Consider the following 15,333-nt stretch of genomic DNA (forward strand, 5'->3'; position numbering starts at 1 on the left):
TGGCCAGTCACGGCACGACGGCCCAACGAGCACAGGCCTGAGTTCTAACCCAGTACTTCCAAATCCTGTGAGGAGAAGCCAGACCACCACCCCTGGAGCTAGCAAACCTTCCCTTTCTCCCATTCCCGCCTGTGCACATCCAGCTCACGACTGGACAATGGGGTAGTGTCAGTGGACTCATTTTCCTGCTCAAAGACTCTGTTCCATGTGTCTCTTCTCTCTTCAGCCCGAAATGGCCGTTGTAAGTGTGTGGACTGAACCCCAGGTCAGGTGAGGACCTGGTGTCAGGTGTTGCTCTGGCCGGGGCTTCTGCAGACCTGGGGAACGTGCCGGTGCCACGTCTCAGCCTGCGTGCATCAACCCTCTCCTGCTGCCTCTCAGCAGGCCTCCTGTGGGAATGGAGGTGGATGTCAGGTCTGGAGGGAGGCTGAACAGGAGTCGTGGGATGGAGATGCAGAGCTCAGCCTTGTCCACTCTGAATACATGATTTCAACTCCACCATCCACGGCTCTGGGGAAATGGACACATGGGCTGCCTGTTTGTGCTGGGAGGTCCAGGACCGAGGGCAGGTGTCCGTGAGTCCTGGCGTTGTGCACTGTCCGGGCACTGCTGCTCACCCTGAACCTTGTGCTGAGCAGAGCTGCCTCCCGAGGCCTCTGCCCCAAATCCTGGCCCCTGTGGTGCTGTTCCTCACCCTCCTCTCACACTCCCATCTCTGAGAAAAAGACAAATCTCGCCCTGTTCCCTCACCACACCATTACCAGGAAGGAACAAGGCTCATTTCTTGAGGAAGGTTTTTTGTCTGAACTCCATGGCTTAGGACAGGCGTCTCCCACCTGTGAAGGTTTCATCCTGTGGAATCATTTGGACAGTACACAAACCCTTCTCCTCACCAGGAGACAGCACCCTCCAGGTACCTGATGAGTGTGTGTGGAGCAGGAGGGGTGCAGTGCTCTGCTGGCCTGGGGTCCTGGTGCCCGTGTGTGCCACAGCCACGGTGACCGCAGAGACCACAGTAAAGACACCAAGCTGTGGAACTCAGATTTTGGCCTCCAGGATGGCAAAGCCTTCCTCCAGCTCAACTCTGAGTTGTTACATATCACACCACATTTCCATACAACAGTTTACCCAGCATAGGAGTCCACACACAGACACCAGCAGTGTGAATACCACCACCATGGGTACAGATTCTTCCTGTTGATTTCCTCTCCATTCTCCTATAAGCTCCTCCTTCTTGAGAAAACTTGCCTATTTACCCCAGGGTGAATGGGTGTCAACCTGGTTCTCCCTGTTCTCCCTGAGCCCATAGATTTCCTCATCCTCCTGAAGATCCCTGCACAGCCTCCTGGACGTTGGGTGATTGTCTGTTCATTTCTGGGCTTTAATTTCCGGGCTGGTAGGCAGACGTCCACTGAGCCTTTGGACGCACCAGCAAACTCACCACCCTGTAGTTTGACAGTTCCAGGCTTCCAGGCATTATCAGTGTCATCCTTCCACCATATTGGCTAACATGAAGATTGAATTATGTGGGTCTTTCCAATGTTTATCTGCTACTGAAGGATTGCACACAGAAGTGGAATTTCAATATTAAGGGCATATAATGTCATTGCTATGTCGTGAGAGCTCCCAAAACTCAAGCTCTGAGACCTAAAAGGATAGGGAGGACGCATTGCCACCTCCCACATGAACCCTCAGAGCACTGAGACTTTCCTGAAAAGGTCACTCAGTCTTGACTTGATAGGAATGCAGATTTCTATGCTGGTGTAGGCTAATTTCACACCAGGCTTTCTGGCACCTTGGGATAGAGAAGACTCAATTACTGCTTACATTGTCCTCTTAAGATAAAGAGGCCATTATCACTGGCATGGGATTATACCACGTGGTTGGTGCTAGTGACTCACTCTCTGAGGTACGCCCTGCACCCTACTCAATAAATACCTTGTAAAATGGCCCCAGGACACCTGAAGCTGGTGGAAGGCTTCAGAAGCCCCAGGCATCCCAAACCTGATTCCAGACCTGTGTCCATTACTGTCCTGTCCCCAGGCACTGCATATTGCAACATGTGTGGACATAAATGACCACTCTGGACTGAACATTCCAGAGCCCAGACAAAACACCATTAAGAATTGATAAATGGGAGAGGATATAACTGTTTAACAGGATCTAAACAATATACAAGAGATACATGCAGTAAACCTGACAGGCTGCCCACACTGTTTAGTGTCAGTTCAAATAACAGATCAGGAAGAGCATCAGGAAAGTTAAGGCTCACCTTGTGGAGGGGCTGCTGGTGTCTAGGCCCTGCTCAGGAGAGGGCTCAGCCCACATGCTCCAGATGACCAAGCCCCCGAGAGCGTCGGGTTCTGGGAAGGAGGGAAGGACGGCGATGGTGCCGCTGCTCCTGCTGAGATGGTGACATTTGGTGTCCTTCTCACAACTTTGCTAAAAGTTCTCAAGGTCAGAAAGTTTTGTAATTATTTCTATTTCCGTGACGTAACATTGACAATTAAAATGATGCACATTCACACTTAGATTGCAACGTGACAATGCACACAATGCTGTGGAACCATTGTCAACGCAGGGCTAAGGATGGTACACACGCACAGGTTCCATTCTTTGACAGTGAGGAAGCTTGCGGTCTGCTGACTTACAGGTTTTCACAAATACAGACCACACAGGTGTCAAAAGCCCTCCTTTGTCTTTCTGAGCTGCATTACCACACTTTATGTGAACTCCCCAGAGTCATCTATGTTGTCACAAATGCCAGGACTTCCTCCCTTCCATGGATGAACAATCTCCTGTTTTGCAAAGACACCACATTTCCTTTCTCCATTCCTTCTCTCATGGACACCTGGGTTAATCTCCTGGCTGGCTGATGTAAACAATGCAACAGCAACTGAAGATAAGAAGCAAATATGCCACTGGACATTACTGGAGTTTGGAATCTATGGCATTTCTAGTGTTTCTGTGCTCATGGCCCGTGGTATAACTTCCAGTCACGTTCTTATTTACATTCTCACTGTCAGCCTGCCTGCTTTACATGACTCGGCTTGGCCCCCAACACACGGTATCTCTCATGTTTTATAACATTTTTATTGTGCACTTTTGCACAAACAGGGACCTTGCACTCTCCCTCTGCTTTCTCACTCAAGGCTGGTTCTCTACCATTTGAGTCAGGCCTCAATTTTCTTTTCCCTTTTGTATCCATGACTAGGAGTCAAAGTCAGAACCTGATGCTTTCTCTCATTGACTAACCGCCTAAAAACTGAGCCATGCCCCCAACACCAGGGTTGATGATTTTCTTTCGTTTCCTTCATTTCATGGTTTTTGCTAGTTAACAGGACCTCAGCCATGTGTCCCACGGCAGAGCTGGCAGTCCCTCTGTGAGCACACCTGATGGTTCCTGCTGATGGCTCAGCTGCTCTTCCCCAGCAGGAGAGCTGCACACAGGTCAGAGCTCAGTGCCACAGTTTCTCCACCCTGACTGCTTCTCTGCCATGTCCTGGGTCCCCAGGAACTCCCTGTCACTTCTCCTTTCCTCTCTTCCTCAGAATCTCTCAGCTTTGTGTCAGTGGATTCTTGTTCATGGACAAAAGTGTTGTTCACCTTCAGCTCACCATCTTGTCCAGCACTAGGAATCACTGAAACTAATGACTTGAAAGACAGAAGCAAGGAAACTGCCAAATGGTTGATAAAACAATTTGAAGAAGGCACAAGTCACTTGTTGATAGTTACCAAATACTCATTTACCTATGTTTAACTCTGTATGTGATTCACTGAGGTTATTACAAGTTCACAATACACATGATTTCGTCCCAAATACACAATACATATGAATGAGAAAAATAGATTATAACAAATGATACACCAGAGCCCTCTATCAAGCCTCTGCCTGAACCCTGGCCATCCTGGTTGGTGGTCAGAAAGAAGTAAATTGGGGCAAAGCCACACCTGATCTCAGCTCAGGAAGGAGGCTCTGTGAGCTCACAGATGAGCACCATTCTCCTGGAACACACCAGGAACTGTGGGCCCTCCTTGGCTGTGCAGGCCCACACCAGGCATTGAGTTCATACCACGTGAGACACTGCCAGTGTGGAAACACATTCACCATTGTTTTACACTCTTGCGTGTGCACAAGGAGGTCACAGGCGTGTTGCACTTTGTGTTTTGTGTGATCAGAAATGCTGACAGATGATCACCAGGCACAATGGCAGAGTGAGAGGACATGTATGTCCCTCTGCACCCCAGACAGCTCTCAGTGTCCTCACACTCTGCCTCAGGCTCACAAGGACCTGCAAGTACAGTGTGAACCACAGCACGTTGTCAGTGCATCATGATGTCTCCAAGGTGACCATTGTCACCAAACTCCTCCAGCACAGTCACCTCTGCTCTGGGAGCCCAATCTCTAGACTTCCCCCCAGAGCTGCTTTATAGCAGAAGACATGCAAATAGGACGTCCCTCTGCCCATGAAAACCAGCCCAGCCCTGACCTCAGCTCTGTGAGCTGATTCCACCAGTGACTGAGCACAGACCACCACCATGGAGCTGGGGCTGCACTGGGTTCTCCTTGTTGCTCTGTTGAAAGGTGATTCATGGGGAGCAAGGGATACTGAGTGTGCAAATGGACATGAGTGGGAGGAACAGTGGATGTGTGTGACCATTGCTGACCAGGTTTCTCTGTGTTTGCAGGTGTGCAGTGTGAGGTGCAGCTGGTGGAGTCTGGGGGAGGCTTGGTGCAGCCTGGGGGGTCCCTGAGACTCTCCTGTGCAGCCTCCGGATTCGACTTCAGTAGTTACTACATGAGCTGGATCCGCCAGGCTCCAGGGAAGAGGCCTGAGTGGCTCTCATACATCAGCGATGATAGTAGTGACACAGAGTATGCAGACTCTGTGAAGGGCCGCTTCACCATCTCCAGAGACAACAGCAAGAGCACACTTTACCTGCAGATGAACAGCCTGAGAGTGGAGGACACGGCCGTCTATTACTGTGCTAGACACACAGTGCAGGAAATCCAGTGTGGGCCAGACACAAACCTCCCTGCAGGGAGCTCAGCACCAGCAGGGGGCGCTGGGCACAGCTTGGAGCCGGGTCAGCTCAGGAGCAGCTGCACACAGAGCCCAGGGCTGCTCTCCTGCTGTCTGCCCTGCCTCTGTGTCCACAGTGTGACAGCATCTCTCAGTTTATTGCCGCGGACCGGCTCTGTTGGGACGACTGAGGATCCCTAGTGGAGGATCTGGAATAGGATGGGGAGATGGCAAACAGACAACCCACACACAAGAGGAGTGGATGCTGAGTGCGATTTAATGCAGAGGATAACAAACTTTTGTAGCAAAAAGTCTCCATAAGAAAGGGCAAAAGGTTACACAATCTTGCTGCAGGGCTTCACTCTTGGGTGGTCACCAGCTGGTCACCTGATAGGCTTATCTCTATTTCTAAGAAATACAATGGGCTTCTTTTGTTTATTACCAATTAACCATTACCTTTTTTTATAGAGGCCTTAACTGTCCCATTAAGATCTTTCCTGTTCCTTCTTTAATAGAAGGTGCCACAGAGGCCTAGATCTAGCAAGTCTCTTAGTAAATGAAAGAGAGTTACAGGAAGTTCTTTCTCCTAAGTAGTTATCTCAGCAATTGCCATACATTCTTTCTGTTCTAGCAGGGCCTACAGCTTCTTGTAAATCTCTTACAAACAGTTCCTTCTGCTGAATTGACATCGTGAAACCCCCAATACTTTTATATTTACTTATGACTTGTCTACTAGCCTCCATAAGAGGGGCTTCCAGGGTAGCATTTAACTCTGGTGAGTTAGTCATATTTTTAAGACACTCATCAGATGTTGGAGTCATCAACACTCTTAAGAAAGAGCTTTGAATAAGGGAACATTGAGCATGAGTAAGTACAATGAGCAGCAGAAACAATAAAAGATTAATAGGCGCTCTTATACAGTGAAGAAAAGAAAAACAAAAACAGAAACACATCTTTCCCAGGGGTTTGCCAGCCTTTCCAGGAGGTAGGTCTCTTTGAAGCCCCATTCTCTGAGGTAGACTTCGGTGAAGTCCCATTCTCAGAGCTAGGTCTCTTTGAAGCCGCATTCTCTGAGGTAGACTTCGGGGAAGTCCCATTCTCAGAGACAGGTCTCTGTGAAGCCTCATTCTCAGGTCTGAAAGCTGGTTTCCCATGCTAAGCAGACTCCACTGGAGTAGGCTTGGCAGTTTATGACCTGCATTCCTCTGTGATGGTCCAGTCCTCTGCTGGGACTGTTAAGAATGAACAGAGTATCACGGTGGAAGCAAAAATGGCTCTGCAGTGGTGACCAGAAGAAACTCAGGGACCCTGGTAACTCCATGAGATTCAGGACAAAGATCCCAGGATTCACAGAGTTGGAATTTGTTCTGTGAACAAGAGGGAAACCGCCTGGCATGGTGACTGGTGTCTGTAATCCTAGAGACTTGGGAGGAGGAGAGAAAAATGAGTATTTGTGGAGGCCAAATGGGCAAAACCTTAATGAGAACCCATCTCATCAGTAAGTTACATGTGGCAGCTGTTTCCTGTGATTCCAGCTACACAGGAGGCAAGTGTGGAATCACTGTCTGCAACCTGCCCCAGGCAAAAACACAGCACAGCAAATAAATCACATCAGAAAAGATGCAGAAAGGGCTGAAATGCATGTGTGTGCCTAAAATAGTACCCCTGAGTTCAAAACAGTACAGAGAGTGACAGAGAGACAGAGAGAGACAGAGAGACAGAGAAAGACAGAGACAGAGAGACAAAGAGAGAGAAAGGGAGAGGGAGGAAGAGAGAAAGAGAGAGAAAAAGCCCACAGCCCATTGACCCATGACCCTTAACAGGCCTCAAATGCTGCCCTCCTCCCTCCACCTCTAGCACTGCTCAGGGGTTCAGAACTGACCTAACAGAATTGCTCCATTCATTCACTTTCTGACTCAGGGATTCTCATACTCTCATTCTGCTTTTCTCTTTGTCCAGCCACCAAATGTACTTGGGAACCCAAGTCATAAAACACAGGGGTCGGCCATACCACTGCCCATGGCACCCTGGGAAAGGTTGGTGGACTCCACAGTGTCCCCTGACCAGGCCCTCTTGCTGTCATCCATGGGGATGTGGAAGTGGACATGAGGAGACTGGGTTGGACTGGACAGACAACAGGCCATGTGCATGTAGACTGACCTTGCTGGGCCCCGTCTCTCCTGGGTTTCCTCCATCACGATGGCTCTGGAGTCCTGTGGATGTCCCGTCTGGGATAGAGGCCGGGTCCCTGTGGCTCCATCATGAGCACTGTCACTGTGCACGCGCATCGTGGGCACGAGGGGCTGGGCCAGGTGACCTCACAGCAATCTGACTGAGCTCCCTGCATCCCAGACGCCCCCCACCTGCTCAAACAGGTCCTTGTTTATTTCTCCATTACATCCTGATCAGAAAAGAGCAAGCTTCACTTCCTGAACAAGAACCTGTGTGTGCACTCTACAGGCTTTAGGAAGAAGACTTCTAAGTCCTGAGGTTTCCCCTGGACAGTTTTTGTAGATGATGAGACAAATCATTTATTTCATGAGGAGACATCCATTACTCTGTCCATGTGGAGACTGTGGTGTCTTGGGTCCTCATTTGGATGTGAAAACTCATCAGGAGGAGCTGGTATCTTGTAGCACAGCACTAATCATTGTAAAAAGATAAAGAAAGGAAAGATTTCACCAAAACAAAATCATCAATACTTTAGAGCATGTGTCCACTTAGACTATTACCCATTTAACAATGTATATCAATATTGAATAATAACCAGTACCTGTTAACGTATGTCCTTTATAATAATAACTAAATTAATTAATTGGTAAACAAATGCATTGGCCCTGCCTCTGCTCTTCCTGCCCCAGCTCTCCTCTGTGTCTGCCCTACTTCTGCTCATCCCCTGACAGTCTCCCAGGGACTTCTCCATGTCTGTGTCTGTAGTCATCCTTGACTGTCTGGATCAGATGTTCTGCTTTCCACTGTGAGGTTTACTTAAACATAGGGAGACTTCACTTCAACAAAGCACAGAGAATAACACATTGGGGAAACTGACTTTGCCATGATCTCCAAGATCAGATCTGAGGAAAGCTAGAGATGAAAAACACAAATCCACCCAAGCCTAACGGAAAATGCTGCCAACAAATCTCCCAGAAACATTGATACAAAATGAAACATATATGCAGACATTCAGAATTCAAGAATATTAGGAAACACATTTACTATCATATCAAATGTAAAATGTACATCAATGTATTACTAGATTTTAGGCAACTAGCAGCAGCTTAGGCTAGCTACCATCATCCACGTGAACATGCCAAGGTGTGTGATGCTATGATATTACAACAATCACAAGGTCACTAATAATAGGAATGTTTTATCTGCAACATAAACCTGTGGGACAACTTTATATATCCTGATCATCACTGCCCAAACATTGTTGTGAGCTGAGCTGCCCATAGCTACATGTTCTGAATGGGAAGTTGGCAAGATGCATGGCAAAGGCCATTCTGATGTTTCTCAGATAGGGCAGTGGAGAGTAGAACACAGGACATCCTGGGGAGAATGTAGCAGAGGAGGGCTGAGATTAAAGTAAAGGTCCAACAAGAGAAGAACAGATAAAGAAAATGGGAAAGATGTGGACAATGCAATAGAACTAATCCACAGAATGGAAGAGAGACTATCATTTGTGATAGATCTAAAGAGAGTTAGATTAAAGGAAATAAACCAACCATAGAAACACCAGTATATCACGTTATGTCTTATTTTCAATAACTAGTACATGTCTAAGACAAACAGAAACTGTCAGAGAATTTGATGCTAGACGAAATGAACTCCAAGATAAGGATTCAAATTTTTTTATTGCGATTGTTTCTAACATAATTATAAGATGATTTTTTGTTGCTTTGTATGTCCCTCCCCCACAGTATAACCCCTGCTTTCACTGTATTTGGTGTTGGTATAATTTGTGGAGGGGAAGGGAAAAAAAATTTTTAAATAGGGATCCAGGTGGACACGTTGCAACAATGAGCTGTACAAGAACAATGTTAAAGTGAGAGGATGTGTGTGTCCCTCTGCACCCCAGACAGCTCTCAATGTCCTCACACTCTGCCTCAGGCTCCCAAGGAGCTGCAGGTACAGTGTGAACCACAGCACATGGTCAGTGCGTCATGATGTCTCCAAGGTGACCATTGTCACCAAACTCCTCCAGCACAGTCACCTCTGCTCTGGGAGCCCAATCTCTAGACTTCCCCCCAGAGCTGCTTTATAGCAGAGGACATGCAAATAGGACGTCCCTCTGCCCATGAAAACCAGCCCATCCCTGACCTGAGCTCTGTGAGCTGATTCCACCAGTGACTGAGCACAGACCACCACCATGGAGCTGGGGCTGCGCTGGGTTCTCCTTGTTGCTCTGTTGAAAGGTGATTCATGGGGAGCAAGGGATACTGAGTGTGCAAATGGACATGAATGGGAGGAACAGTGGATGTGTGTGACCATTGCTGACCAGGATTCTCTGTGTTTGCAGGTGTGCAGTGTGAGGTTCGGCTGGTGGAGTCTGGGGGAGGCTTGGTGTAGCCTGGGGGGTCCCTGAGACTCTCCTGTGCAGCCTCCGGATTTGACTTTAGTGGTTACTGGATGAGCTGGATCTGCCAGGCTCCAGGGAAGGGGCTGGAGTGGCTTGGAGAAATTAATCAAGGTGGTGGTAGCACAAACTACCCAGACTCTGTGAAGGGCCGCTTCACCATCTCCAGAGACAACAGCAAGAGCACACTTTACCTGCAGATGAACAGCCTGAGAGTGGAGAACACGGCCGTCTATTACTGTGCTAGACACACAGTGCAGGAAATCCAGTGTGGGCCAGACACAAACCTCCCTGCAGGGCGTTCAGCACCGGCAGGGGGCGCTCGGCACAGCTTGGAGCCGGGTCAGCTCAGGAGCAGCTGCACACAGAGCCCAGGGCTGCTCTCCTGCTGTCTGCCCTGCCTCTGTGTCCACAGTGTGACAGCATCTCTCCTGAGTTCATGACCCGCACTCCTCTGTGGTGTCTCCAGTCCTTTGCTGGGACTGTTAAGAATGAACAGAGTATCACGGTGGAAGCAAAAATGGCTCTGCAGTGGTGACCAGTATTTGATCCTGAAGAAACTCAGGGACCCTGGTGACCCCATGAGACTCAGGACAAAGATCCCAGGATTCACAGAGTTGGAATTTGTTCTGTGAACAAAAGGGAAACCAACCGCCTGGCATGGTGACTGGTGTCTGTAATCCTAGAGACTTGGGAGGAGGAGAGAAAAATGATTTTGAGGACCTCATCTCAATCAATAAGCTGCATGTGGCAGCTGTTTCCTGTGATTCCAGCTACACAGAAGGCAAGTGTGGAATCACTGTCTGGAACCTGCCCCAGGCAAAACACAGCACACAACCAGAAAATAAAAAACATCAGAAAAGATGCAGAAAGGGCTGAAATGCATGTGTGTGCATAAATACTAGCCCTGAGTTCAACACAGTACAGAGAGAGAGAGAGAGACAGACAGACAGAAAGAGAGAAAGGGAGAGGGAGGGAGAGAGAGACAGAGCGCACAGCCCATTGACCTATGACTCTTAACAGGCCTCAAATCCTGCCCTCCACCCGCCACTTCTAGCACTGCTCAGGGATTAGGAACTGACCTAACAGAATTGCTACAATCATTTACTTTCTTCCTTAGTGACTCTCATATTCTCATTCTGCTTTTCTCTTTGTCCAGCCACCAAATGTACTTGGGGACCAAGTCATAAAACGCAGGGTTGGTCATACCCCTGGAGCTCAGCCCATGGCACCCTGGAAATGTGGTGGACTCCTCAGTCTCCCCTGACCAGGCCCTCTTGCTGTCCTCCAGGGGACGTGGAAGTGGACAAGATGAGTCTGGGTGGGAGTGGACAGACAACAGGCCATGTGCATGTAAACTGCCCTTGCTGGGCCCCATCTGTCCTGGGGTTTCCTCCATCACGATGGCTCTGGAGTCCTGTGGATGTCCCATCTGGGATGGAGGCCGGGTCCCTGTGGCTCCGTCATGAGCACTGTCACTGTGCACGCACATCATGGGCACGAGGGGCTAGGCCAGGTGATCTCACAGCAATCTGACTGAGCTCCCTGCATCCCGGACGCCCCCCACCTGCTCAAACCGGTCCTTGTTTATTTCTCCATTACATCCTGATCAGAGAAGAGCAAGCTTCACTTCCTGAACAAAAACGTGTGTGTGTGCACTCTACAGGCTTTAGGAAGAAGACTTCTGAGTTCTGAGGTTTTCCCCTGGACCGTTTTTGTGGATGATGAGACAAATCATTCATCTCACCAGGAGACATCCATTACTCTGTCCATGTGGAGACTGTGGTGTCTTGGGTCCTCATTTGGATGTGAAAACCCATCAGGAGGAGCTGGTATCTCATAGCACAACACTAATCATTGTAAAAAGATGAAGAAAGGAAAGATTTCACTAAAACAAAATCATCAATACTTTAGAGCATGTGTCTACTTAGACTGTTAGTCATTTAACAATGCATATACCTATTGAATAATAACCAGTACCTGTTAACGTATGTCCTTTATAATAGTAACTAAATTAATTAATTGGTAAATAAATGAATTGGCCCTGCCTCTGCTCTTCCTGCCCCAGCTCTCCTCTGTGTCTACCCTACTTCTGCTCATCCCCTGACAGTCTCCCAGGGACTTCTCCATGTCTGTGTCTGTAGTCATCCTTGACTGTCTGGATCAGATGTTCTGCTTTCCACGGTGAGGTTTACTTAAACATAGGGAGACTTCAATTCAACAAAGCACGGAGAATAATACATTGGGGAAACTGACTTTGCCATGATCTCCAAGATCAGATCTGAGGAAAGCTAGAGATGAAAAACACAAATCCACTGAAGCCTAATGGAAAATGCTGCCAACAAATCTTCCAGAAATATTGAGACATAATGAAACATAAAGTGTTTCACGATATACAGAATTCAAGAATATAAGGAAACACATTTACTATCATATCAAATGTAAACTGTACATCAATGTATTACTAGATTTTAGGCAACTAGCAGCAGCTTAGGCTAGCTACCATCATCTACATGAACATGCCAAGGTGTGTGATGCTATGATATTACAACAATCACAAGGTCACTAATATTAGGAATGTTTCATCTGCACCATAATTCTGTGGGACAACTTTATATATCCTGATCCTCACTGCCCAAACATTGTTGTGAGCTGAGCTGCTCATAGCTACGTGTTCTGAACAGGAAGTTGACAAGATGCATGGCAAAGGCCATTCTGATGTTTCTCAATTAGGAATTAGGGACAGGGCAGTGGAGCATGGAGCACAGGACATCCTAGGGAGAACGTGGCAGAGGAAGGCTGAGATTAAAGTAAAGGTCCAACAAGGGAAGAACAGATAAAGGAAATGGGAAAGGTGTGGACAATGGAATAGAACTAACCCACAGACTGGAAGAGAGACTGTCATTTGTGATAGATCTAAAGAGAGTTAGATTAAAGGAAATAAGCCAACCATAGAAACACCAGTATCACATTATGTGTTATTTCCAATAACTAGTATATGTCTAAGACAAACAGAAACTGTCAGACAAGTTGATGTTAGGCAAAGTGAACCCCAAGATAAAGATTCAAATGATTTTCTTTCTTTTGATTGTTTCTAACACATTTATAAGATGATTTTTTGTTGCTTTGTATGTCCCTCCCCCACGGTACAACCCCTGCTTTCACTGTAATTGATGTTGGTATAATTTGTGGAGTGGCAGGAAGAAAATCATTTAAATAGGGATCCAGGTGGACACGTTGCAACAATGAGATGTACAAAAACAATTTCAGAATGAGAGGACATGTATGTCTCTCTGCACCCCAGACAGCTCTCAATGTCCTCACACTCTGCCTCAGGCTCCCAAGGAGCTGCAGGTACAGTGTGAACCACAGCACATGGTCAGTGCATCATGATGTCTCCAAGGTGACCATTGTCACCAAACTCCTCCAGCACAGTCACCTCTGCTCTGGGAGCCCAATCTCTAGACTTCCCCCCCAGAGCTGCTTTATAGCAGAGGACATGCAAATAGGACGTCCCTCTGCCCATGAAAACCAGCCCATCCCTGACCTGAGCTCTGTGAGCTGATTCCACCAGTGACTGAGCACAGACCACCACCATGGAGCTGGGGCTGCGCTGGGTTCTCCTTGTTGCTCTGTTGAAAGGTGATTCATGGGGAGCAAGGAATACTGAGTGTGCAAATGAACACAAGGGGGAGGAACAGTGGATGTGTGTGACCATTGCTGACCAGGATCCTCTGTGTTTGCAGGTGTGCAGTGTGAGGTGCAGCTGGTGGAGTCTGGAGGAGGCTTGGTGCAGCCTGGGGTGTCCCTGAGACTCTCCTGTGCAGCCTCCGGATTCACCTTCAGTAGTTACTACATGCACTGGGTCCGCCAGGCTCCAGGGAAGGGGCTGCAGTGGGTTGCAGAAATTAATACAGGTGGTGGTAGCACATGGTACCCAGACTCTGTGAAGGGCCGGTTCACCATCTCCAGAGACAACAGTCAAAGCACGCTGTACCTGCAAATGAACAGCCTGAGAACCGAGGACACGGCCCTGTATTACTGTGCAAGAGACACAGTGAGAGGAGCCCATTGGGAGCCCAGACACAAATGTGCACACAGCCTAGGCCAGCAGGGGGCGCTGAGCCTGCATCAGCTGCAGGTGTGATGAGGAAGTGGCCCTGTGGTCTGGGCCTGCACCCCTCACAGGGCTCCCAGGACCCGAGATTGTATCTCCCCTGCACTGCCTGCCAAGGAACCCAGAAGGCTTAGCTCCTTCCTATTGAACACAAGGCAGGTGAGTGACAGAACAGTGAGTCCCAGGGTCTGGCTTCAGGACAGAATTGGTCCAGTACAACTTAGCACCGGCAGTGAGCTCATCATGGGTGTAACAGGCAGTGTTAGGTTTTTTTAAAAAGAGGTAGCCGAGTAAGAACTGCACCATGCACATGGTATTCAGGTAAGGGTTAGGTTTATTCAGAAGACCTGCTGGGACCAGGCCAGGTTGGCACTCCACGCGGCCGGCAAAATAGAACATTTGGCCCTGGGTTAGGCCTTATACAGGGTAGGGGCGGGGAAAGGTGTGTCCAGGTAAAGGGAAGTGGGATCAGGTGGGAGAAAGGTGTGGCCACATCAGAGTCAGATGTGACCTCTGGATGCAGATGTGACCTCTTCCAGGTGTCCCAGTTGCCTAGGTAACGCAGGTACTGGGCGAGGTCTGTTCCTTGTCCAGGAATGGACCTTACATTGCAGCCTTTTGATAATTATGAAAAAGGGCAAAGATTCTCTCTGGCTACTTCCTGCTGGCAAGGGGCATCGTGGGGGTAAAAGGCTGAGATGTGGTCCACCCTGGGAGAAGGCAGCAGGCAGCAGCTGGCACTTGGGTGTTGAGTCCTTCGATGAAGTCTGGAGGAGTTTCATGAGGCATTGATGGAAACCTGAACAAATGGAAACTCTGACCATTTTTAAACCTAGAATGGCTAGCCTTTGAGAGGGAATCTAGAGGGGGCTTCCTGGGACCCAGCCTGCATCGCACTCTTCAGGGCACAAGCCAACATGTAGAAAAGAGAAAGGGAGAGATAGGGAAAGTTGGACATGAGTGGCAGAGAGAGAACAAAGAGAACCTGAAAGTAAACAGACTTCTGACCATTTACCATTGCAGTGGCAAAAACTGTTTAAAACTGAGAATGGCATAAAAATTGACTTGCAGCACTCCATTAAATGTAGAGTCAGTCTGGTGAGTGAAGGAGAGCTGACCAGGCAGAAGCGGCGTCCCGACTTCCCCCAGAGCCCTCTAGAGAGAAATGGCCACGCCCCCAAAACCAAGCGTCCTCGGCTTCAGAGGTGACCAGCCTTTCAGCTAAAGGCCGCAGGAGCTCTCTGGCGTGGTGTCACGTCTGGACAGAGACTGAGCAACAGAGAGCCGTAGAGAGTAGTTTCACTCACCAGAGTAGAGAAGTGGTGTGGACGTGGATGTGAAGGCCAGCAATGGTATTGGTGAAAAATCTCGCATGGTATCTCAAGTCAGTTCGGTTCACAAAAAAGGGGTGGTTAGGAAATTCTAGGTTTTATTAGGTAGCCGATGAAAAGAACACCACGCGCTATTCAGGCAGGAAAAGAAGTTAATTTGACTGAACGGCTGCCCCCACCAAGCATGGTGGAGAAGCATGGCTGAAAAAGGAAAGGGGGGGAGGAAGAGGGGTAACCACCTCTGGGCCATGACTTATCTAGTCCAGGGACAGGAAGAGGTGTGGC

The 15,333-nt window shown here is 48.5% G+C and overlaps 2 gene segments (V, D, J or C); both read left to right on the forward strand.

Moving 5' to 3' along the window:
- The window catches only part of LOC138806718 (immunoglobulin heavy variable 3-74-like), a 134,182-nt gene that overhangs the window by 84,893 nt on the left and 33,956 nt on the right, over positions 1–15,333 (forward strand).
- Positions 13,170–13,747, forward strand: LOC138806709 (immunoglobulin heavy variable 3-74-like). The segment is given in 2 exon segments: positions 13,170–13,242; positions 13,347–13,747. Coding segments are annotated over 2 exon segments (447 nt in total).

Source organism: Dipodomys merriami, unplaced genomic scaffold, assembly GCF_024711535.1.
Source record: "Dipodomys merriami isolate MVZ:Mamm:240054 unplaced genomic scaffold, mDipMer1.0.p SCAF_406, whole genome shotgun sequence".
NCBI lineage: Eukaryota > Metazoa > Chordata > Mammalia > Rodentia > Heteromyidae > Dipodomys > Dipodomys merriami.